General features: G+C 34.5%; 3 protein-coding genes, 1 long non-coding RNA gene, 1 other non-coding gene and 1 pseudogene across 6 annotated transcripts; 5 read left to right on the top strand and 1 right to left on the bottom strand.

Annotated features, from left to right (window-relative positions):
• Positions 1 to 1,151: 1,151 nt before the first annotated feature.
• LOC145795170 (uncharacterized) lies at positions 1,152 to 20,937 on the bottom strand. Its single transcript, XR_014335512.1, has 2 exons — positions 20,321 to 20,937; positions 1,152 to 1,280 (listed from the first exon to the last, which is right to left on the bottom strand). It is a non-coding gene; the product is annotated as an uncharacterized LOC145795170 (long non-coding RNA).
• Positions 8,020 to 9,473, top strand: LOC145794901 (uncharacterized). The gene is made up of 2 exons (XM_082877236.1): positions 8,020 to 8,841; positions 8,967 to 9,473. Exons 1-2 carry the CDS (start codon positions 8,020 to 8,022, stop codon positions 9,471 to 9,473), a joined length of 1,329 nt encoding a protein of 442 aa, XP_082733362.1.
• On the top strand, positions 9,593 to 10,703 carry LOC145795168 (uncharacterized). Its single transcript, XM_082878255.1, has 2 exons — positions 9,593 to 9,997; positions 10,098 to 10,703. Exons 1-2 carry the CDS (start codon positions 9,711 to 9,713, stop codon positions 10,537 to 10,539), a joined length of 729 nt encoding a protein of 242 aa, XP_082734381.1. The 5' UTR covers positions 9,593 to 9,710; the 3' UTR covers positions 10,540 to 10,703.
• On the top strand, positions 11,129 to 12,514 carry LOC145794900 (serine/threonine-protein phosphatase 7 long form homolog pseudogene; annotated as a pseudogene). The gene is made up of 3 exons (XR_014334873.1): positions 11,129 to 11,432; positions 11,542 to 12,207; positions 12,287 to 12,514. The product of XR_014334873.1 is annotated as a serine/threonine-protein phosphatase 7 long form homolog pseudogene (transcript).
• Positions 12,586 to 14,154, top strand: LOC145795167 (uncharacterized). The gene is made up of 2 exons (XM_082878253.1): positions 12,586 to 13,011; positions 13,087 to 14,154. Exons 1-2 carry the CDS (start codon positions 12,652 to 12,654, stop codon positions 13,663 to 13,665), a joined length of 939 nt encoding a protein of 312 aa, XP_082734379.1. The 5' UTR covers positions 12,586 to 12,651; the 3' UTR covers positions 13,666 to 14,154.
• Positions 20,366 to 23,399, top strand: LOC114274406 (uncharacterized). The gene is made up of 2 exons (XR_014335511.1): positions 20,366 to 20,878; positions 22,701 to 23,399. It is a non-coding gene; the product is annotated as an uncharacterized LOC114274406 (transcript).
• The last annotated feature ends 946 nt before the right edge of the window (positions 23,400 to 24,345 follow it).

Here is a 24,345-nt window from a genome sequence, read left to right as displayed (position 1 = left end):
TTTGGGTGAAAGAGAGGGTATTGGGATTGCTAATACAAAGATATTAGTAATTAGAGAGAGGATTGGTAAAGAAGAGGTAGAGATGGTATTAGAAAAATAGTGAGGGGATTAGAAATTTTTATTTTTTTTATTTTTTATATATGGGAAATTTTTTTTAAAATATAATTTTTAATTTTTTATATTTTTTTATTTGTTTTATTATTTTATATAAAAATAATTTAACAATTCATCACTACTAATCCCCTCACTATCAATCCCCTCACTACTAATCTCCTCACTATCAATCTTCTCACTAATAATCCTCTCATTATTAATTCCCTCACTATCAATCCCCTCCATTATCAATCCCCTCATTATTAATCTCCTCACTAATAATCCCCTCATTCTATCTCCCAAAACAAACAGGCCAGGTGGTGGGGTTCTCAAAAAAAAGGATTCCAACCTTTTTCCTTCTTGGATATGGTGTGGTTGTTGTGGGTGAGGCACATGTGGTTATTGGAGTTCATTTTGGCACTTGTTTCTATTATTTAAATTATTTATTTTTTAGAGTATAATAAGTAATATATTTTTTGTAGAAACAAAATTGATCAAATATCAATAATATTTTTATCAAATCATATTTATATTTAGTTTTATAATTCAAATCATATTTGTCATTTCCTTTTTAGATACAAATGTTCAAATTGCACACCAAATTATAGAATTACTCATGTCAAAAAAACAAATTTGTTATGATAAGATAAAAAAAAATATTGTTATATCCATTAAATTTTGTTCCGCCTGAATTATTTGAATGAATATTCTATTCATGTATTCGTTCAATAATTCAGACGAAGAATAATTGAGACGAAGCAAAATTTATGGGTTGTTTGGAGTGTCCTAAATAAGTGTACTTTTTATCTTTTTGGACTAAAAAATTGAGGAAGAAAATATGGATGTTTGGTTAACTTTTCGACTTTTTAAAGAAAAATGTGTAATAAAAAATTATAAAAATTGATTTGTAGGAAAAAATTAGGATTGAGAGTTGTGCAACCGTAATTGTTGATTTTTGGTGAATAGTGTTAACTTTTTAACTTTTTAAATAACTTTTTAATTTTTTAATTTTTTTACAATATGCCAAACTTCACCTCAGTGAATCAAACATTATTTAAAAAAAAAATGCATAAAAAAGGGAGAGAGGATCAAAATCCCACAAAGCTTGTTGCCCGAAACAAACGTTTTGACTCCAAAAAGTGATCTCTTTTCTCTCTCTCTCTCTCTCTCTCAATTACCCAACAAACCTTTTTAGAGGCTTTTCCCAAAATAAGTCATTTTTGTATTGTATTTCCAAAACTAGGCCAACTTCTGATGGAATTCCAAAACTAAGTTAAAGCGCCATTACTATTCGCGCTTTTACTGTTAGGAGCGCAAAAGTAGATGAACAGGAAAATCGCTATTACAAATAGCGACTTTGATTAATAAGTCGCTATTACAAATAGCGCTTCTAGTGTTTGTTTGTCTGCGGATAAAAACGCTTTTCCTAACAGCGCTTTTTTCAAAATTGCCCAAAAACGCTATTTGTAATAGCGATTTTAAGAAAAAAATTTCCCCGAAAAAAACGCTATCTCTAATAGCGATTTCAGTTCAAATTTTGTTGCCAAAAAAATGCTATTTCTAATAGCGATTTCATTTAAATGAAATCGCTTTTTGGATCAGCGTTTTCAAAGTCCTCATATATACGAACAAAACCCCCCCTCATTTGCATACGTTTTGCAGATTTTCAGACTTAGGTTTTTGGCTCTCGCTCGCTCTCTACTCTCTGCTCTCTGCTCTCGCTCGCTCTCTCTCTCTCTGCTCTCGCTCCTCCATCTCAGCTCGCTCTCGCTCTCTGTCTCTGCTCTCTCTCTCTCTCCGTGGTATGACATTAACCCTAATTTTATGTATTTAGTTTTTGTGTTTGTAAATGTGTTGTATTTTTCTGTCAATGTTAGGGTTTTACTTGTGAATTATTAAATGTGTTAGGGTTTTTATCATTGTGGTTATGAAATTAGGGTTTGGAATTTTTTGGCATACGGGTTAGGGTTTTTCTGTCAATGTTAGGGTTTTTAAATGAATTTGAATTTTTTGGAATCAGGGTTAGTTTTTGAATTTTTTGGAATTATTAAATGTATTTTTCTGTCAATGTTAGGGTTTTTATCATTGTGGTTATGAAATTGAATATGGTTATGAATGTTTATGCTTTGTCCATGTGGTTGTGGTGATGAAATTAGGGTTCGATATTAGATTGTTCACATTATTAGGAATGTTCAAATTAGGATGTCATTTTAGGGTTCACATTATTAAGTGTTGTAATGCATTTGAATTTTTATGCTTTTGAATCATAAATCGGGTTTGGAATTTTTTTAATTTTTTGAATTTGTTAAATAAATCATAAATATGAGAATTGAGAATTGAAATTTGGAATGATGAAATTCGTAAATCATCAATTCATATAATTGATAATTGTTAATGTGATATTATGAAATGCATATAATTGAGAATTGAGAATTGAGAATTGAGAATTGAAATGACGAAATGTTTATATTTTGAAATTTGAAATTAGGAATTAGAATTTTGAAATTATGCTTGTGAATGAAAATGTCTATATTTTGAATATTGAATAAACCAACGTACATTTTTTGAATTGGAAATTGTTTTTTTTTGCTTGTGAAGAGGAATTAAAAGGAAATTAGGGTTTTAAAAGTAATTTTTTTTAATTAAAAATTGCGATTAAAAAATCCGAAATTCATATATTTAATTTTGACTCTATTTTATTAAAAAGAAATATTTTTATTGGTTTATCAAAATAAAGTATTTTTAATTTGAAACATATACTGTCATTATATAATTTTAAATAAAGTATTTTTATTTATTTGGTTTTTTATTTTTTGGAATAAATTGAAATGTTTTTTTTTTTTTTGTAATATTATAGCATCAATGGATTTTATTTTTTTGGTTCTAATATTATAAAATTAATAGATTAAAATCTAATTGTAAGTGAAATTCAACAATCTATTTCAAAGAATTGTTTCAAGTTAAATGAGCTTCCAAATAAAGAAAGTAATATTATTTATATGATTTATAAATTTATATTTTATTTATAATGAAATATTAATGTTTTTTGTTTTTTTATTCAAGAGGGTACTATCATTTTATTTTGTTATGTTTTTTTTTATAAATTAGTTAATTTCATTATTTCAAATGTGAGAACATTTTTGTCTATGTACAAAAATATCTGAGTTTCATCATATTTATTTCTATTTATGTTTTACATTCTCCTATACAAATGAAGATAGTTAAAATAATTAAATACATTGGGCACATGTTAAAAAGACGCTTGTCATAATGTGCTTAAGCCTTGAAGTCCCATGGGATTTGCTAATTAAGGTCCGTTTGACCAGAGGTGAATTGGCTAAAATATTTGGCTGAAAAGACTACTAAAAAAAAATCAAAAATCAAAAATCAAAAAGTTAACAAATTCAACCCTATTAGCCTCTATTTGGGAAGAGACTTTTTGGGCTTTTTTTGGCTAAAATAGCCACAAAAGATAAAATAAGCTATTTTAGTCACAATAAACAAAATATCACATTCAACCCATAATCTTTACACTCTTCTCTCACAAAAAAAGTCAAAAAAGTCAAAAAGTCAAAAAGTCCTTCCCAAACCAAACTTTTTAGCCCAGGCTAAAATAGTTAAAAAAGTCAAAAAAACCAACCCACTTCCCAAACAAAGTCTAAGTAAAAGATCACATCATATATATCAATCATTTTTTTCCTCACAACTATTTATTCAATTAAAAAAAAATTCCAAACACATTAATTTTTTTCACCTCATAAAAGACCAAAACATTAAAAAGCTACTAAAAAAATAAAGTTCCCAAAAGGGTACTAAAATGTGATAATGTAGGATTTTACAAAATAAACGGTTCGAATCATCGAAACGGAACTTGTGATGGGCTCTATAGGCTCCTCAAGTTCTCTCTTATTGAGATCTCAATATGAGAAAAATCCAAAGTAATTATATGTTGGATCTGATTAATGAATGTTTCAAGGCACAGGGACTATAAGAACAACAACAACGTAAAAGATCATGTTATCTCTATTTATCTAATTGTCATTTATCTGTTCACGTGTCACTCATTTGTCCAAATTATCACCACAACTGTCGATGACTTTTCCGATGATGGTCCTGTGACTATCTAGCGACAGTCGAGTGATTGTGGTGTGTAAGGGTATAACTACACAAGAGTGAAAATAAAAATAAATAAATAAATCTTCAAAACAATAATTTGTTTTTTTTTTTTCCACCAAAACCTTTTATTATTATGTCCTTATCAATAAAATAAATTAATCATTGACCTAATGCCGCATATGCCCATCAAAATAGACTTTTCACCAATTTTTTCATTCCAATTGTCATAAAAACTGAATTAAATTAACCAAAATGTTAAAGACCCTAAAAAATTTATTAAAATTTCTACTAAATGTCTCACGTAGGTGTGGAATCTACATGGGACCTGCATGGTATGGGTCCTACGTGAGACATTTAGTAGAAATTTTGATAAATCTTTTAAGATCTCTAATATTACTCTTAAATTAAACATTCAACTATAAAAGTCTAACACACAATGACAAACATACAATAATAAAACCAACAAATGCAAGGATGAAAGACACACGCATGAATTGGGAGAGTCCATCCTTGAGCTCCAAACAAAGTGCAAGACTCTTGACCAACAAGCTAGTTCTTTGTTTCATACTTTTGCGAAGTGGGTTTATTAGTAGAAAGAAGAATCTCCAATGTCCACCCATTAATTACTATGTATTGCACCACTGGCATTGGACCCAAAAGAAAAATATTTTGAATATTGAATAAATTTGAATATTTTGAATGTTTATATTTTTAAATTTGAAATCAGGAATTAGAATTTTGAAATTATGCTTGTGAATGAAAATGTCTATATTTTGAATATTGAATAAACCAACGTACATTTGTTGAATTGGAAATTGTTTTTTTTTGCTTGTGAAGAGGAATTAAAAGGAAATTAGGGTTTTAAAATTAATTTTTTTTAATTAAGAATTGCGATTAAAAAATCCGAAATTCATATATTTAATTTTGACTCTATTTTATTAAAAAGAAATATTTTTATTGGTTTCTCAAAATATTTAATTTTGACTCTATTTTATTAAAAAGAAATATTTTTATTGGTTTATCAAAATATTTAATTTTGACTCTATTTTATTGAAAAGAAATATTTTTATTGGTTTCTGAAAATATTTAAATTTGACTGTATTTGATTTTAAAAAAAAAAATTTGGTTTAATTTCGTTTGGTTTATTTCACTATATTTGGGGTCAAGCAGCCAAAATATGATTAAAACATTTAATGAGCTGAATTTGTAATACATATAATAGTATTCTAGTACAAATTAAAATTTTATGAGAAAACTGAAGAAAATTTGAGAAAGTTTTTGAAATGGGTATTGAACGAACTGACTTATCGTCTTTTTCACTTTGTGATTGTCCACTACCATTGAAAAGGAAAATCTACTTTGTAATAAATTTAGAGTAGTTACAATATATGCATGACAAGAGTAATAAATTATTTTAATTAATAGTCCATAGCAATTTCGTACGTAAGAAGGGGAAAAAAAAAATTTGGCACTTTGATGGGTAAGCATGTGTTTTGTAATACCAAATAATTGGTACGGATGGCCCGATAGATTCACATGGATAACTATCCAAAATGTAGTCCATACATTTAACCACCAACTTCAATTTAATTATCTGTAATTTTTTGCCATTATAAATTATTTCTGTAATTATTTTTTTGTTTTTGTATGTGTAAGAAAAAAAATGAGTAAATAAATTTAATTTTTTTCTTACTTTTCAGAACGATCCAAAATGATCCAAAATCAAGTTTTCTTACTTTTCAGAACGATCCAAAATGATCCAACATGGAAACACTTCAAATAATTTTTCAGTTTCTAGTATCCAGGTTTCAACTTTCAGTGGCTCAATAACACCTAGAAAAGTCAGAGGTTTCATCTTGTTAAATTTCTGAGTCAACCCGATAATGTCATTAATTATCAGTTCCACTTGCACTGAAGAAGGCGAAAGAGGTAGTTGTTGTCTCTGTTGTTATCTCATGGACTCGGTTAAAGCTTCTAACATTCTTTCCATTCTGCCATCAAAGGATTCAATCACATCATCACTTCTTGTTCTCTCCATTTGCTATAGGTAAATAGAGCACTAATAAACATAGGCAAATAGCTCGTTTATAGTTTTGACAATGCTCAATTTCATTTCATGTCTAATTGTTTCAGACATGTCGTATAATTTCACATACACTAACACATGCTGATGTAATGCCCCTAATTCTGTCTAGGACATCTAGTAGCTTATATGGACTCATGTGTACGGTATAACTCGTGCTCTGATACCACTCTATCACGACCCAAACCCGCTACTATAGGTATGACCGGCCAGTAATCCTAAGATTACCGAAGGCCACTTAAATAGATTTACAAAATTAGGGGTTGGCGGAAGCAAATATCATAATTATTCTGTCCATAGAGGTGTGCAGACATATATGCATGAAAAGAGTAATAAATTATTTTAATTAATAGTCCATAGCAATTTCGTACGTAAGGAGGGAAAAAAAAAATTGGCACGTTGATGGGTAAGCATGTATTTTGTAATACCAAATAATTGGTACGGATGGCCCGATAGATTCACATGGATAACTATCCAAAATGTAGTCCATACATTTAACCACCAACTTCAATTTAATTATCTCTAATTTTTGGCCATTATAAATTATCTGTGTAATAATTTTTTTGTTTTTGTATGTGTAAGAAAAAAAAGGAGTAAATAAATTTAATTTTTTTTTTACTTTTCAGAACAATCCAAAATGATCCAAAATCAGTTTGTTGTTTTAATTTTATAAGAAAGCCTCTATGCCCTCTACAAAATGGACGAGGGTTACTAGTTCACATAGGAAATAACTTTGTCATTAAGGTCCGTAATGGCACAAGTTGGAGCAAATCAAATTAACTTATATTTTCCATAAATCTGAACAATTACATCACCAGGTTAAAAAAATCTCTCTCAATGTTTGCACCCTGTATTTTATATTGTCCAAATCAATCGCGTCACCCTCTACTAAATATCTCTCAACCTATTTTATTTTTCGCCACTAATTCGAAAGAATTAAGACAACAACTATACTTCTTGTTATGTGTTTTTTAGATGAAGACAATAGAGCAATGACAACAAAGAACATTCACGTTGAAAAGATAAGAGTCTTCACATACGAAGTAAATGAGACACAATATATAACTCCACGTATAGATGAAATCTCAGTTGTTCTGTTATACGAATAAAAATAAGTGAACAAAATGAGAAAATAAACAGTAATAATCAAGTTGAGACACAAATATATAGTTGACAAAATACAAATTGAATTAATGTTTCACCTCTACAGTTCCTTCAACCCTGGAAAATATAAATTGATAAAAAATTAGAGGGTTGCTTTTATTTGTGGCTTCTGCAAATTTTAATGTTTATTTTACAAGTACAATTCGATATATGTATATTGTTGATATTGTTGATATTTATTGTTTCATTGAAGCAAGTATATGGCAACTGTTCCAATTATCTTTTACTGGGGGGGAAACATAATTCGGGATCCCGATGAAGGTGTGTCATATGATGCTGAGCCGAAAGGGATATATATGGTGCAACTTGGCACCACACTTGGCAATTTGGAGGAGATGTTTATGTCCAAGGTCGCAAGTTACGGGGAAACAGTCCGATTGATCTTCAAATGTAGATATCCTTATCGCCAGTGGCAAGCAACCAGCAAATACAAAATATTACCGATAAATGACGATGAGGCGTTGAACACCATTTTAAGTATCGGTGGAAATTTCGAACCACCAAATTGTTTGGAAGTGTACATTCAGAAAGAGGTTGTACAGAATCTTCCGAATGTAACACAGATGGAATCGCATCCGTTCACTACATTGCTGACACATGGGGTTGACACGACAGCATTTCAGTCTCCTATGTATGAATCAAATGAATGTTATGCAGCTGGCTACACACAACAAACATTTCATGGCCATGGTGGAGAATCAAGTTCACATGGTGGATACGAGACTGAATTTCACAATAACACCCAAGATGTGCCCACCTATAGCCATCATACGACTCCAGTTGAAGTTGCTGGTAATATGGCTGAAACGGTTAATTTTGTGCAGTTTGCTGACAGTGACATGTACGGTCCTGATGTCGCCCTAGACAATGATGAGAATGAAATGTGTGATGAAGAAAATTTATTGGGCGGATCAGATGATGATGATGATGAAGAAGATGATGTCGACGCTCCCGTTGATATTCAGAATGCCCCCATTCCACCTAGACCTGAAATCCCTTTCTTTGAAAACATTCACATGGGTGGTGATTTTGACATTAGTAACCGCGATGTCGTTCCCCGTAACCGAATCTGGAATGCTGAAAATCCAGAGTTGGACAAAGGGATGGTTTTCGTTGATAAGAAGCAACTCGTACATGCTGTGAAATTGTACCATGCAACAAATAATCGAGAGTACAAAGTCGTAACCTCCAAGCGAGACGTTTGGGTGTGTGCTTGCAAGCACGACTGTAGATGGTGGTTGCGTGCATCTCTTAGTAAGAGACATGGGCTTTTTGAAATAAAGCAGTATAGGGGTCCTCACCATTGTTTATACCCACGAACGAACAGGGACCACACAAATATTAGCTCCAGTTACATTGCTTCTCATCTTTTGGGACAAGTTGCGGTGAGTATACAAAATAAATGTTTACATTTATATACACATTGTTTATTTAAAGTGTTCACACCAAAATTGTGTCTTTAAAGTGTTCACACCAAAATAATCTGACTCATAGGTATTGTTGTATGCAGAACGAACCTGATATGCCCATTAAGAATGTCATCGAAGACATAAAAAAATCCATGAACTATACTATACATTACAAGAAGGCGTGGCATGCAAGGGCAAAGGCAATTCGAATGGTATTCGGAGATTGGGATGAATCATATATGATGTTGCCTAAATTCATGTATGCATTACAAACATCTAATCCTGGTACCATCATGCAATGGAAGCATAGATATACCGGAAATACAACCATTATGCCCGTCTTCCACTTTGTTTTTTGGTCTTTCAAACCCGTCATCGATGGATTCAGACATTGTAGGCCTGTTATAACCATAGATGGTACATTCTTATACGGGAAATACACTGGTGTGTTGCTTGTAGCAACGATTGTCACCGCCAATGGCAAAGTACTACCGCTTGCATTTGCTGTTGTCGACAAGGAGAGTTTGGAGTCTTGGTCGTTCTTCATTTCAAATATCAAGGAACATATTGTCATGGACCGACAGGGAGTGACTTTGATATCCGATTGAGCTGAGAGTATTTTAGCTGCTGTGAGGCGGCATTGGTTGAATCCCTCTCTCCAATTTGTTGGATATCATCGGCACTGCCTTCGACATGTTTGTAGTAACTTTAACACTACATTCAGAAATAAGGAGCTGAAACAACTTCTATGGAAAGCAGGAAGTGCTCATCAACGACGAAAGTGTAATGGTTACTTACAACAAATACAGGCTATTGACCAAGAAGCCATCACTTGGGTTTACAAGATGAATCCTGAGGAGTGGGCCCTTTCGTATGACGGTGGACATCGCTGGGGGGTATTGACTAGCAATGATGCAGAGTGCTTCAATAGCGTCTTGAAAGGTGCAAGGAACTTACCTATCTCAGCTATGGTAGAATTTACATTTCGGCGGCTTGTAAAATATTTTGACGAGATGGGAGCCCAAGCTGAACTAGATGTACGAAATGAGTTCCAATACCCTAGACAGATGCAAAAAACTATTGAGGATGGCATCGCAAGGGCAAATACTTTCAAGTTGATATCATATGACAGGTTAGTTTGTAATATAAATGAAATTATTGTTATTATGTTGTCAATTTAACTACACCTAAAAACATGAACTTCATTAGTTTCTACTATAATTTTTTTATAGGCCACGCCGCGTGTTTGAGGTGCAAACATCTTTTCGCCATGGACGAGGTCGCAATACACAAATTGTGCGGATGAATCAACCCACGTGCAGTTGTGGGAAATATGAGATACGACACTATCCATGTTCTCATATGCTCGCTGTAATGTCTGAATGCGGTGACAATCCATTCGAGTACGTTGATCCAGTATATAGGCTTCCTGTATACATGAGGGTTTGGGAAACTAAATTCAATCCAATACCGCATCAAGATTATTGGGCTGATCCGCAGTGGACTTTAATGCCTAATGTACTGCGTCTGCGACAAGTGAAACGGGGTCGTGCATCTATGTCTCGTATTCCGAATGAGATGGACATATCAGATAGGCGTTTGACCGCTCGTTGCAGTGAGTGCCAGCAGACAGGTCATGACAGGCGAACATGTCCGGCGCGACTTGGTCGATGAAGACTATGTAATACTTACATATTGTAATAGATCTTTTTGTAATTCTTTATTTGTAATAGATCATTTTCTTTTCTTTTGTAATTCATTATTTGTAAACGGGGTCATACATGTAATAGAACATTTTTTATTTGTAATAGATCATTTCTGTTGTTTAATTCTTTATATATTGTAATTGTTTTATTTGCTTGACGAAATTTACAACTATCATAGTTTTTATTCTCTACTTCATTCAAAATGTTTATTACAGAATTTTGTGAATTACATGTACGTAATTTACATGTACGTAATTTACAAATTTTTTACTTTATTGCAAAACAAAAATTACAAAATCAATAATGAAGTTGTCGAATATGCCATAAATGTAACGAATTTTGTCAAATATGTCAAAATCAATAATGACGTTATGTCAAATATGCCAAAATCAATAATGAAGTTTTGAAAAAAAAAATGATCATTCCATTTTGTTTGTAAATATTGACATACAAAAACTATCCACATGTTATTGGTCATTATTAAGCTTATGTAACTGATATCGTAAAATGACTTTGTAAAAGATTTTTATATTAGTCCGAAGCATAGATAACGATAGGTTATGTTGAATTGCTTATCATATTTAATGGGCACATAATATGCAAAATTTTGATTTTAGTTAATTGCTTCCATGTTAATGGCACACAAATTTATACTTTTAAAATAATCGACCACATTTATTTTTCAAGTCGTCATGTACATAATAATTTCAGCTTAATTGATATAGTTAAATTACATGCTCACCAATACAGTTTTTCAAAATGTATTTGTTTTTCAACTGTACAGGCTTCATGGCACATCTACCTGATGAGGTCCCCCTTTTGAGTCATCCACATCGGGCTGACAGTATATGGGAGGACCCGGTATGCAATAACGTTTGTTGGACTTTACGCGTACAATGAAAATACACTGCATTTTGTTTTTCATTTCCTTGATAATGCTATAATTTAAAATACTCATTCTGTTATGCAGGACCAGTCACGCACCGTGGTGGCATGCCGACGGGGAGATTCCGGCCTGTGGGATCGTCCATTGGACCATAGAGTCTTGCAGTGTCTACTACGCGCGGGATTCTATGGTGTATATCGTATAGGCCATATCAGACTGGACCACCCACTCATTACTGCTCTCGTCGAGAGATGGCGCACAGAGACTCATACATTTCATTTCCCGACCGGTGAGGCCACCGTCACATTGCAGGACGTATCTGTCCTATACGGTCTACGGATTGATGGGCGAGCAGTTACTGGACTTGACCCATCATTGACGACGGAGCAGTGGATAGCGCTATGTGCTGAGCTATTGGGAGTAGCACCTACACCTGCAGACTTACAGGCAGGTAGAGTGCGGGTGAGGTGGCTGTCGGAGCATTTTCAGGGCGATTTTCCAGATGATGCTGCAGATGAGTTAGTACAGCAGCATGCGCGAGCATATATTCTGTGGCTTATTGGGGGGGTACTTCTCCCTGATAAGTCACAGAACCTGCTCAAGCTGATGTATTTGCCACTGTTGAGAGACATTGACGTCATCGGCCAGTACAGCTGGGGCGCCGCGGCTTTGGCATGCTTGTATAGGATGTTATGTCGAGCCACTCAGGTGGGTGTGACTCAGATCGGAGGACCCCTTGTCTTGCTACAGGTTAGTAAGAATTTTATTACATGTCAATTCATATTGTATGGCATATATCAGTATTGTAATTGCGTTCAAACTATTGCAGATTTGGGCGTGGGAGAGATTGATTCGCATTGCCCCGGCTAGGCGGCAACTAGTTGCTCCTGGTGAGGTTCCCATCGGGCAGGGAGACATGCAGATGCCGGCCGGACCTCGAGGTAGCCGATGGAGGGTTGACATGAGCCACGAGGTCGTATCGACCCACGTAGTGGTCGTGTATAGAGACCAGCTTGACCGGATGATAGACGGCGAGGTATCAAATTTAAATACCTAAATTTTAATTGTCATATGGACTGTATACGTTTATGACCGATTTTTAATAGACTGTCGTTATTGTAGTTTATCTGGCAGCCTTATGCTGATGTCCTCCACACGCTCCCAGACTACTGCCGCCTAGGTGAGGATATATGGATGGCGAGAGTACCACTCATTTGTTATGGCGTGGTTGAGTGGCATCTCCCTGATCGTGTCCTCCGACAGTTTGGTCGGGTCCAGGCCGTGCCGGATCGGTGTGACACCGAGTGGCGGTTGTATGCGACGGATAGACGTGGCCGAGCCAGTACTGACTGGAGTCAGCATCATATGCGATACATACAGTTGTGGGATGCCCGTCGCGACACTATTGTACAGGCTGACTGGAGCGATGGGGTCCTCCCCTCTCCCGACCCTTACATGTTGTGGTATCGGCGACATACACACCTACTTGTCGGTAATCCGAGCCACCTGTCCGAGGCCGGATATCAGGGAGTTGGGCCTTCTCTCGAGTCATTGGTGAGTAGCGTACTATATCTCCGATAATTGTTAACTATAGCCTAATATAGCCTAATATATCTATTTTTTTTACAGGTGGTTCGAGCTGGGAGGTCATATCACTTGGCTGAGGACGCTATTTTCAGACGTGATGGACAGCTTGGTCTGCAGGCCCTTGTAGAGATCAGAGAGTTATTGTACGAGGGGATCCAGCATGCCCATCGGGTAGATCGTCTGCATTTTGGGGACTACGGTGTACACACTGCAGCAGCTGCTCCAGACACATCAGTCCCGTCCACGTCAGTGCCTTCCAGTTCAGCGCCAGCCACAGCAGGTCCTTCGACTTCAGTCACCCCACCACATGATACCCCATACATTTCTCCATATTCCCCACACGTACATCTTACCCAGCATGCTGACCCTGACCCTGATTGGTCACCGCCCCGCTTCATACATGATGTTATTACCCCACCCACCCAGTTACATCCTACTTTTCTGGGGAGTACTTCGACCACCCCTTGGTTCATGCATGATGTTGCTACCCCACCCACCCAGTTACCACCTGCTTTTATGGGGACTACTTCGACCGCGCCCAGGAGTACACATGATGCAGTTCTCACTGACATCACACACATTGATGATGAGGGCCATATTGAGCCCCCCCCCAGAGCGTGAGGGAGAGGTTATGGTCGTGGGGGACGTCGCGGCCGAGGTCGGGGTGCGGGCAGAGGCAGAGGTCGTGGTCCAGCTGCAGATCGTGATACAGTTGCACCAGACGAGGGAGTGGGAGTTTCACAGCTCACAGCAGTATATGATCTACAGGCACAGGCAGGATCAGGGGCATCAGATGCAGGAGAGGGGGGGTCACACTCACACTCACAGGCTCCACAGGCAGTCAGTGGAGGGCAGCATGCAGGGGAGAGAGTGCCAGATATTCAGAGAGTCTACCGTAGGAGACCGAGGAGGGAGATCCACGGTCGGGGTTGTGGGACTGGGGGCAGGTTAGGGCATTAGCGGTTGCGATATGGACTATATAGGTTTTTTTTTTCTTTTTTTTGTTTGTATGTGTCAAACTTGTACAGCTGATGTAAGTGTCATACTTATTTATTCGCAATTATCATTTCACAATTTTTTATTCTTATTTATATTGATGAATCACACAAATCTGTTTCACATCTCTACCCCTCTCTCATTATCCGTAATTTAGGAGAACATAAATTAAAACCCCGTTTGGTTTGAACAAAACGTGTAAAGAAGCTATAAAAAATATGTTTGTTCAAGGCTAAAAATAATTGAAATATCTCGCTTTATTGATAAGTCATGGATAAGCATTACAAATTGCATGCATTACAGAAATGCCCTGGGCGTTCATCCAAACAATTTCATTCATTATCATCATCATCTGACATCTCAATATCAGATTCATACATAACATCCATGCTCCAGGCGTAGTACTGGTGTGCATCATCCATTAACCCATCTTCGGCACGCTCATTTGCGGTCTTCATTAGTTCGGACCTCTGCAAACGTTGGGTCATGCGATTAACCTCGTCGCGGATACGATGCAATGCCCTTTGCAACAACTGTGGAGTGTCAGTTGGCATACGCATGGCTAACCGGCGAGGAAATTTAAGATTAACTTCACGGCATAGCTCAACGAGAACGTTTGCTCGAGTTTTGCGAAATTCCCACTCAGCTCTCATGGTATTGACGGTGGCACGTGAGTAACGCAAATTTGGATTTAATGGGTATTGAAATTCATCTCCATCTGCAACCCAATAGCGACCCATTGCTGAATATAGATCAACCACCGTATATGTCATGATCATATCGGTAGAAATAGCTGTAAAACTTTTGTTGTGGTATGCTACGATATTTATACCATATACACACATGGTAGCTGTGTGTATGCAATTTCCTGTTCGATCACATGCATGCTACTGACCTTATCCAGTGCATACGGCTGTCAGGACTCGACTTTGTGCAGTCATGAACGAATCAACGGCCTGTAGCATCGGCTATTGTGCCGCAGATGCAGCGATGCCTGTGACTTTGTGCATAATTGCAATGGGCACAGTACGTAGGAGGTATGTGACTTTGTGCAGCGATGCAGGGATGCATCTGACTTTGTGCAGTGATACAGTGATGCGTGTGACTTTGTGCATCACTGCATCACTGCATGTGACTTTGTGCAGTGATGCAATGCTGCATGTCACTTTATGCAGTGATGCAGTAATGCATGTGACTTTCTTACTTTGCCATGCTTGTATACGTTGTGACTTTTTTCTTGACATTACGTGATGCATGTGACTTCTGCAGTGCAACTTACATGCTTTGTTTTTTCCGCACATTTCAGAATTCATCTAAGTCACATTATTATGACTGTGAAAAGAAGCAGAAATGCTATTATGTTGGTAAAAAAATATGATGGACGATTGTGTAATGACAATAAAAATTGGATGACTGTGAAGTTCATTAACTGAAAATAAGATAAAATATAGGCACCAACGTTCCAATCGTGTTTACCTAGCAGGTGACCATTTTCTTATGTTGGTGAGAAAAACAATGATAGTTTATGAACAATATTACTTGAATACAAAGAAAATTTCATTTTTCGATTTCATTTATAATTTCTCGAAAACACTTATACGTACTGAAATCGTCAATTCCAAGTGAGTACTTATTGTATTACAAAAGTAAGCATGACAAAATAGTTTCATGTGCCGATGTGACAACTCACTGCATTTTGTTTTATTTGACAACGCACTGCTCGAATATGAAGGGATAGCATTGTGATTCTATAGCCTACAATTATTATTTTATCTTACAACCACGTCCGTGACTACATCACAGGTACACAAAGTCACGGGTAATCAAAATTACATGAAATGAATAACATCAAATAATATCACGTGTATCACTTATTCCATAGTGCCCTAGCACCACTATCATGTCTATAAATACCCCAGTATGATGTTTGTTGAAGGCATAACAATAGTAATAGATATACAATTACTATTATTATTATTTTTTTAAATTTTATTAACAATGTCTTCAAGAGGTGCAGGAAGTTCACGCCGGCAAAGAAATCCGAAAGTGTGGCTGCTACCTCCATTTATGTATGACTACAAGAGCGAAAAGTACTCAAGTCCAAAGGATTATTATGCTGGTATCCGAGCAGAATGGGCGTTCAGGGTAACGGAGCAAGAAGGATTGTATAATGATCTACGTAACTTTGGGGCACCGGTACCTCATCGTCGTTCATTGACCATGGCTAGACGAAATGTGAGTGACTATGAAAAAGCAGTTAGCAGAATTAAGAAGGAGAACAACAGGATGTTGATGCAGAGATGTCGACATTTCATGCTTCAGCTAGCCACTGAAATGGCAGAAGCAAGCAACAGAGATTTGACAATGGTTGAGCGAAATAATGTCTTCAACAATGAAAAATATCTCTCTGACTACTACATGTCAGATGACGAATAAGAAATCAAACACCGTTATCTTTCATATGTTCGTTCCTGGAGTGTAAGACAACGTTGTTGTTGGTGTAACGTACGGATGTATTTCAAGTATTTTTGTTATGAACCTGAAGTTTATGAAATACCTACATTTATAAGTACACATTTATGAGTTCATGACTTTCTTTATTGAATTGCAATTTGTTAATGAATGTTCTGGATTAATTAATGGATTAATGTATGTTCAATTATGTGAATACTTAAAACACATAAAATAGATCAGGCAACTCGGAGAAAAGGTTCCCTTAACTGGGGCTGCTGAAATAGGGATGAAATTACAACGAATTTCAATCTCCATCAGGAAAGAAGAAAGAGTCACCTTCCAATTCTTGAAAGTCCAGTAAAAATTATGACTCCGGTAATGAATGAGGGGTTGACAAAAAACTAAACTCGGTGAATCGAACTACCGCCTTCAACAACACATAAAACATAACAGGTAGGTCGGTGAATAGCTTCCCAAATGACAAGAACAATTCAAATAGTCATACTTTTCAATGAAATACAAATAGCGGGTCGTAAGCTTCATAAGCTTCATTTTTTCACACATTGAGTAGTCAAATCGTGGAGAGACTTGTCAGTATATGCAGATAGATTGTGAAGTCATGTGACCTGGTGCACAGTCTTCGGTTTTATTGATTTGTTTATTACAGTCACAACTCATCTCTTATTTACATATGTGGGATTCTCAACTCAGAAAGTCACATGGCAACAGTGAATTCATTGATTTACCTTATTGTCAGCCTGCCTTTATTTTGTCTGTATATGCAGATGGATTGTGAAGTCATGTGACTTGGTGCAGAGTCTTTGGTTTTCTCGATTTTTTGTTCGATTTTTTTTATTACAACTCATCTGTTATTGATATATGTGAGATTCTCAACTCAGAAAGTCACATGGCAACAGTGAATTCACTGATTTACCTTAACAACAGCATGCCTTTATTTTGTCCTTATATGCAGATGGATGGTCTTTGTCATGTGAATTGGTGCACAGGCTTTGGTTTCCTCGATTTGTTGCTCGATTTTTTTTATTACAGTGACAACTCATCTGTTATTGATATATGTGGGATTCTCAACTTAGAAAGTCACATGGCAACAGTGAATTCACTGAATTACCTTACAGTCACCATGCCCTTATTTTGTTCGTATATGCAGATGGATTGTGAAGTGATGTGACTTCGTGCACATGCTTTGGTTTTCTCCATTTTTTGCTCGACTTTTTTGTTACAGTGACAACTCATCTCGTATTGATATATGTGGGATTCTCAATTTAGAAAGTCACATGGCAACAGTGAATCTACTGATTTACCTTACAGTCAGCATGCATTTACCTTACAGTCAGCATGCATATATGTGGGATTCTCATTTATCCGTTCATAATCAACTATATAAACGAGTAAAGGTGAAGACACAACCTTACAACTCAAGGTGAAGACACAACCTTACAACTCATTTCGCCCTACGAAATTATTATTCATTTGTTTTAAAAAATTAGCATGGCTACATGGTTCATAGGAGGGAGTGGGGGTCGCAGAGGTGGTAGGAACTTGCAAAGGGGTGAAAGTTCACGACGAGGAGGGGGAAGGGGAAGTGGCGATGCTGAAGATAAAACACCATTTCCTTTCTTGGATGCCTCTTGTGCTTATCATGATAGGTTTGGGAAGCGACATTTCGTCATGCCCAAGTACTATCGAGATCCATGTGGTTTGGTGGAGGATCCATCAGAAAATCAAACAGGATATGGTTATGCAAAGGCTAGACTTCTTAAGTGGCCCGCACTATTTATAGAGCGAGTGCAAAACGAAAGATTATGTCGGGAAAGAGGACTGAAGGTGCCAAAAGCACGTTCTGTTGAGATCCAAAAGGAAGATCCTGATAATGTTGATCGACTATGTCAAACACTAGAACGTGAGATTTCTCAAATGGGTCGTAGATTGGCCCGCGATATGCAGCTACTCATACTTAAGAAGGATGCCCAGAAGAACAAAACAGAACCAAATGTTGCGGCTATCAAGGCTATCATGGAGGATCCTGAACTTGTCTCTGACGCTGAGCTTTCGGATTGTTCAGACTCTGAGCCACCTGCCGATTTAAGCGCGAATTAGGTGTTAATGTCTACACTTCGGCAATATAACAACTTCCATTAATATGTAATGTCTGTGTTAGAGTAAGTATAACTGTTATGTTATGTTATGTTTATGTTTAAGTTTATGTTTATGTATTGTGTCCGTCAAATGTTACGGCTATTAATATGCAATATTAGGTCATGAATTAGGTGTTTCTCTATCTAACTGTTATGTTTATGTATTGTGTGTTCAGTTAAGAGTGTCCAGGATGTATGTAATGTGTGTTCAGTTCATGGTGTCCATAATGTATTTTTGTGGGAGAATTATGTCTGTACTACCTACGTAACTGAAAACTATTACATTTGCAACTTCAGTTATGTTGTTTTCATACCCGTAAGAGTATTTTGTAAAGTACTGACTTCGTATATTATGTATTAAGTATTATTACAAAAATGTTGAGAAAATTTATTTTAGGAGCTCTCGCTGTGGCCTTTGTCTTCTTGGCCTACTCCGCGGTGGTCTTCGCGTCTCACCCTTCGTCGTTGCTCGTCGAGTTGCACAATGTGTGGGTGTGCTTCGAACTGTACAGCATGCATATCACATTCTAACCCATAACAAAGACGATACAAAAAAATAAATTTTATAAATGAAAACGGGTACAAAACGGTTTTACTAAACTGGTTTACTAAACTGATTTTCTGAATTACATTCTCACCTTCTAACCCAAAACAAAAGAATAAATATATATTTATGTTTAAATGAAAACGGCTTTCGTAAAGCCAAAATAATTTTTTAAATAACACCTTCCAACCCAAAACAAAGACAAAAGAAAAAAAACAAAATTACATGAAAACGACTTTAGTAAAGCGAAAAAAAAATAATTAATTACACAAAACAATAAGCAAAAAAAAATTTTACATGAAAACAACTTTAGTGAAGACGAAAATTTTTTTTTAATTACATTTTCTAAAACAAAACAAAGACAAAAGAAAAAATGAAAAATGTAACATGACAACGGCTTCAGTAAAGCCAAATAAATGAACATGATTGGATTAATAATATCTACATGAATATGATTTTGAAATTATATATATGAAAAATAGTATGTAAAATTAATATATGAAAAGAGGTTTTTTTTCATATTATGTAAAATTTATGAATTACACATTCTAAACAAAAACAAAAGAAAAAAAAAAAACATATTTTAACATGATAATTGCTTTATGTTTTTTTCTTTTGTTTTATCTTGAAAATAGCGTTTTATTCTAACAAAGTTTATGTTAAAAACGCTGGGTGGGAAAAAAATTTCTGTTAAAATCGCTATTAGAAATAGCGTTTTTTGGAACAAAATTTGAACTGAAATCGCTATTCTGAATAGCGTTTTTTCTGCAAAAAATTTTTTGTTAAAATCGCTATTATAAATAGCGTTTTTTTGGAAAATTTTTTTTGTTAAAATCGCTATTATCAATAGCGTTTTTTGGCAACAAAATTTTGTGTGAAAAGCGCTGTTAAGAACAGCGTTTTTTATTGGGAAAAGAATAACACTATAAGCGCTATTCGTAACAGCGACTTATTAATCAAAGTCGCTATTTGTAATAGCGATTTTCATGTTCATCTACTTTTGCGCTCCTAACAGTAAAAGCGCGAATAGTAATAGCGCTTTAACTTAGTTTTGAAATTCCGTCAGAAGTTGGCCTAATTTTGGAAATACAATACAAAAATGGCTTATATTGAGAAAAGCCCCAACCATTTTATCATCCTTCTCAGCCAGTTCGGTATAGAGTCTACACCCACAAACCACATCCCAACCCCTCCTCTTCTCCACCCAGCCTTTAGACCCAGATTTGTCGGGAACTAGTTTGAGTTGAATTGAACCGACTTCAGATCAGAATGGAAAAGCCTGTTGTATCCTTTATTATAAACAGACTTGGAGTTTTGTTGGTGGAAGAAGCAAAATTCTTATACGGAGTAAACGAGCAAGTTGAACAAATCCGAGTCGAGTTAAAGCGAATGCAATGTTTCTTGGAAGACGCAATACAATCAGATGATGTAGATGCGAGGGTCAGCAATTGGGTTGTGGAAATCAGACAACTTGCTTACGAAACCGAAGACATCCTCGAAACTTTTGTCATCAAAGTTTCATCCAAAAGGAACAGAAGAGGTGTCCGAAACACCCTTAAAAGATTCGCTTGCATCTTCAACAAATGGTTACAAGTTCACGGGGTCGGACGTGAGATCGATACCATTAAAACCAAGATCACCGATCTCACCGCGAGTTTACATACTTACGGCTTGAAAAGTATAGGTGAGTCAATTCAAATGATGATTTTAAATTAAGAGGTTTTATTTATTTATTAAATTTTTTAATTATAGTTAAATATTTTTACTTAAAGTACTATATTTTTTAGATAATTATTCAGTAATTTCGAAATATAGACAAATGATATTTCATAGCATTGTGATTGGTGGAGAATGTGAGTAAGTGAGATATTGTGTTGGGTGATTGGTAAATATGAATACTCTGGCAGCATGGAATAATTTCCCATATTTTTCTCTCTTTTGAGATGCCAAATTATTAATAATTTAAATTTAAATTTTAAATTTTATTAACATGTCAATTTCACTTGATTACATGATTATAGTCTATCTAATCTTTATTGTGACATAATCAATTTTAGGAAAGGATGATATTTTATATTTTAATTTTAAAATTGTTATAAGTTTTTTTTATAGATATTTTATATTAGATAAATTTATAAAAATATATAAAAATAATGTTTCAACAATTTTGACTTCAATTTGTTAATATATATTTTATAAAGCAGGTAAAATAATTTGTAAATAAAAATTTCTATACACGTTTGTTTGGTTTCATAGGATAGAGGGGATTAAGAGTGCGGTTGGATTTAGTGAAGAGATTATTAGAATGGTGATATTAGGTTGAATATATAGGATAAATAGGATTTGTTTGTACGCTAGCAGATTAGTAATACTATGGATAGTATTTAAAAAAATTAATATTTTTTATTTTTAATATTTTTTAATATTATAACTTTTGATACTTTTTAAATGCACTTAATTCAGTGACACTTAAAAAAATATAAATTTTGAGTAAAAATCATTTAAAAATTCCTCTATTTTTTTTTAGTAATTATAAAAAAATTTAAATATTTCTTTCACAAATAAATTATTTGGAAAAAAATATTTTAATCCATCTTATTTAATAAACTAACCAATACAACTTTTGAAAAAAAAAGAAAAGAAATTATATGAAATTCCAATAATACCCTTCTTATACCCTTTTATTTGATGTAGAACATGGGGTATAATGGTCTTTCAACCAGTAATTCCCTTATTCAATTTCTAACCCCCATGGGTATTACTAGTCAAGGAGATATTAATGGAGGAGGATTTCCCCAGTCCAAAATTTGGACTGAAGGAGACTGTTTGGACTTGTGGGGAGTATTACGAGTCTATTTCAATGATTTGAATCGTTCATTTTGTTGAGCACTTCGTGTATTTTATTTACAAAAAAAAAGTAGGCTGATCCAATAATTATAACTTGTTCAATTTATTGTATTTTTCATTAAAAAAATAGACGACAATTATGTTTTTAAAAAATGAACCATACATTTTTTTTAATAATAAAAACAATAAATTAAACAAGTTACAGTTATTGGATTGACCTAATTTTATTTTTTTTTAATAGATGAAATACACAAAGCGTCCGACAAAATGAACGGTTTGAATAATTGAAACGAGGTTCGTGGTGGACTCCATAAGCACAAACAACCCCATCCAGTCCAAAATTTTGGACCGGAGAGAATCCACCTTAATAGTTAATCTCTGTACTCATATCTCCAACTGAACACTCTTTAAGTGAATCTCACATATTATTAGTCCAATTTCTCTTCCCAGAGAACCACACAAACATGGCCAAAATTCACACAGAATTATGTGAGATTGTTATTTTTGGTAATTGACGGCCAAAATTGTGACATTCCCTTAAAATGAAAGAATCACAACCAAAAAAATAAAAAACATGATTTTATATGAGTTCTTTATATGCAAATGCATTACTCATTGAATATTGAAGATTTAGAAAGATTAAACCAGTACTGCTATAGGTGAAGGCACAAGAAGTTTGGCAGTTGAGAAGCAACAAGAATTGAAGCGATCATATCAACATGTTGTTGAAGAGGATTTTGTTGGGTTTGAGGAAGACTTGAACACAGTGGTGAAACAATTGGTACAAATCAATGACTACACTCCTTGTCGAGTCGTTTCTATTTGCGGCATGGGTGTGGTTTGGGAAAGACCACTTTGGCTAAAAAGGTGTATCATCACAAAGATGTCCAGGGTCACTTTGATGGTTTGGCATGGATATGCATATCTCAACAATACCAAACAAGAGAGATATTGCAAGGAATTTTTATCAAACTTGTTTCGGAGAGGAAGGAAGATGTTGTTAGAATGAGAGATGAAGAATTGTTTGAGCAGCTGTATGAAGTCCAGCAGAGGAAAAAATGCTTAGTTGTACTAGATGATATTTGGTCAGTGGAGGCATGGCAAAGCTTGAGACCAGCCTTTCCGAATGGAAACACCGGCAGCAAAATATTGCTAACGACTCGAAATAAAGTGCTAGCTTCACAGATAGATCCAAGTCATTTCCTCCATGAACCCCAGTGTTTAAATGATGAGGAAAGTTGGGATCTCTTTCTAAAGAAAGCATTACTAAGAAGAGATGGTAGAGGTAATATCAATCAATCCACTTTGCTATATATTTTGATACTAATTAAATTGTTTCAGTGTTAGTTTTCACATCATCTGAGTGATCTATTAACCCCATCCAGAAAGATTAATGACCCATGGGTTGAAATTTGGGAAAGATGGAAAATACTTTAGCTTTACGAGCCATAGGGTAGTACCAATCAGTGTGCTTTGTTTTAATTTTTTGAATTTAATTTTTTTTAAATTAAGTTTTTTTTTTCGTATTTTTTTAAAAAAATTTAGTGAATGTTTTTAAAATTTTAATTAATTTTTTTAAAAAGTTTTTTAGATACACTTTACTTAGATGTATCTAAATAGTAAAATATTTGTGAAAAAATATTTTTAAAAAATAACTAAATAAACAAAAATACAAAAAAAGTAGATTGGATTTTCATATATATATATATATATATATTTGTATTTTTGGTATTTAATGAATTTTTTAAAGATTTTTTTCAAAAATATTATATTTTTTAAGTGTATTTATGTTAGGTGTGTCTAAAAAATTTTTTAAAAAAAAATTTGCTTAAAATATTAAAAAAATTCAGTAAAAATAAAAAAAAAATACGGAAATGCAAATGTGAATTTTCTTAAAAATGAATTCTGAAAATGGAAATCAAACATTGTACTTAGAATATTCATTTATGAGAACTACATAAAATTAAAAACTTTCAATAGATGGAATATGGGGAATGACTTATCCAAATAAATCAAATAAATCACGTATGATCACTAATTGTTTATAAAAAAAATAGATAGGCTATTATTAAAATCATGTTTGTTATATATTTTTTAAAAATAAATGTGATCTTATCATGTGGTTACAAGTGTATGATTCAATATGATTTTTTTAATGGTTAATTTATTCCACAAAATATTACAGTATAAATTATTCAAATAATTAAAATAGGCCCAAAATTAATCCACGCCAAGGGTCCAGCAGCATCCCCAAGTTGCCAACAATAACTCAATGGTCATCCAACATATAGAAGAAAAAAAAAA

Source organism: Camellia sinensis, chromosome 7 (assembly GCF_055761805.1).
Source record: "Camellia sinensis isolate YWXY chromosome 7, ASM5576180v1, whole genome shotgun sequence".
Classification (NCBI taxonomy): Eukaryota; Viridiplantae; Streptophyta; class Magnoliopsida; order Ericales; family Theaceae; genus Camellia; species Camellia sinensis.
This window is presented reverse-complemented; position numbering and strand designations above follow the sequence as displayed.

Bases quoted from the DNA above. Each gene is read 5' to 3' on its own strand.
- LOC145794901 (XM_082877236.1), top strand. From the start codon at position 8,020: ATGGAATCGCATCCGTTCACTACATTGCTGACACATGGGGTTGACACG. The intron at 8,842-8,966 runs GTGAGTATACAA...TGTTGTATGCAG, and splicing joins ATCTTTTGGGACAAGTTGCG to AACGAACCTGATATGCCCAT.
- LOC145795168 (XM_082878255.1), top strand. From the start codon at position 9,711: ATGAATCCTGAGGAGTGGGCCCTTTCGTATGACGGTGGACATCGCTGG. The intron at 9,998-10,097 runs GTTAGTTTGTAA...ATTTTTTTATAG, and splicing joins AAGTTGATATCATATGACAG to GCCACGCCGCGTGTTTGAGG.
- LOC145795167 (XM_082878253.1), top strand. From the start codon at position 12,652: ATGGCGAGAGTACCACTCATTTGTTATGGCGTGGTTGAGTGGCATCTC. The intron at 13,012-13,086 runs GTGAGTAGCGTA...TTTTTTTTACAG, and splicing joins GGCCTTCTCTCGAGTCATTG to GTGGTTCGAGCTGGGAGGTC.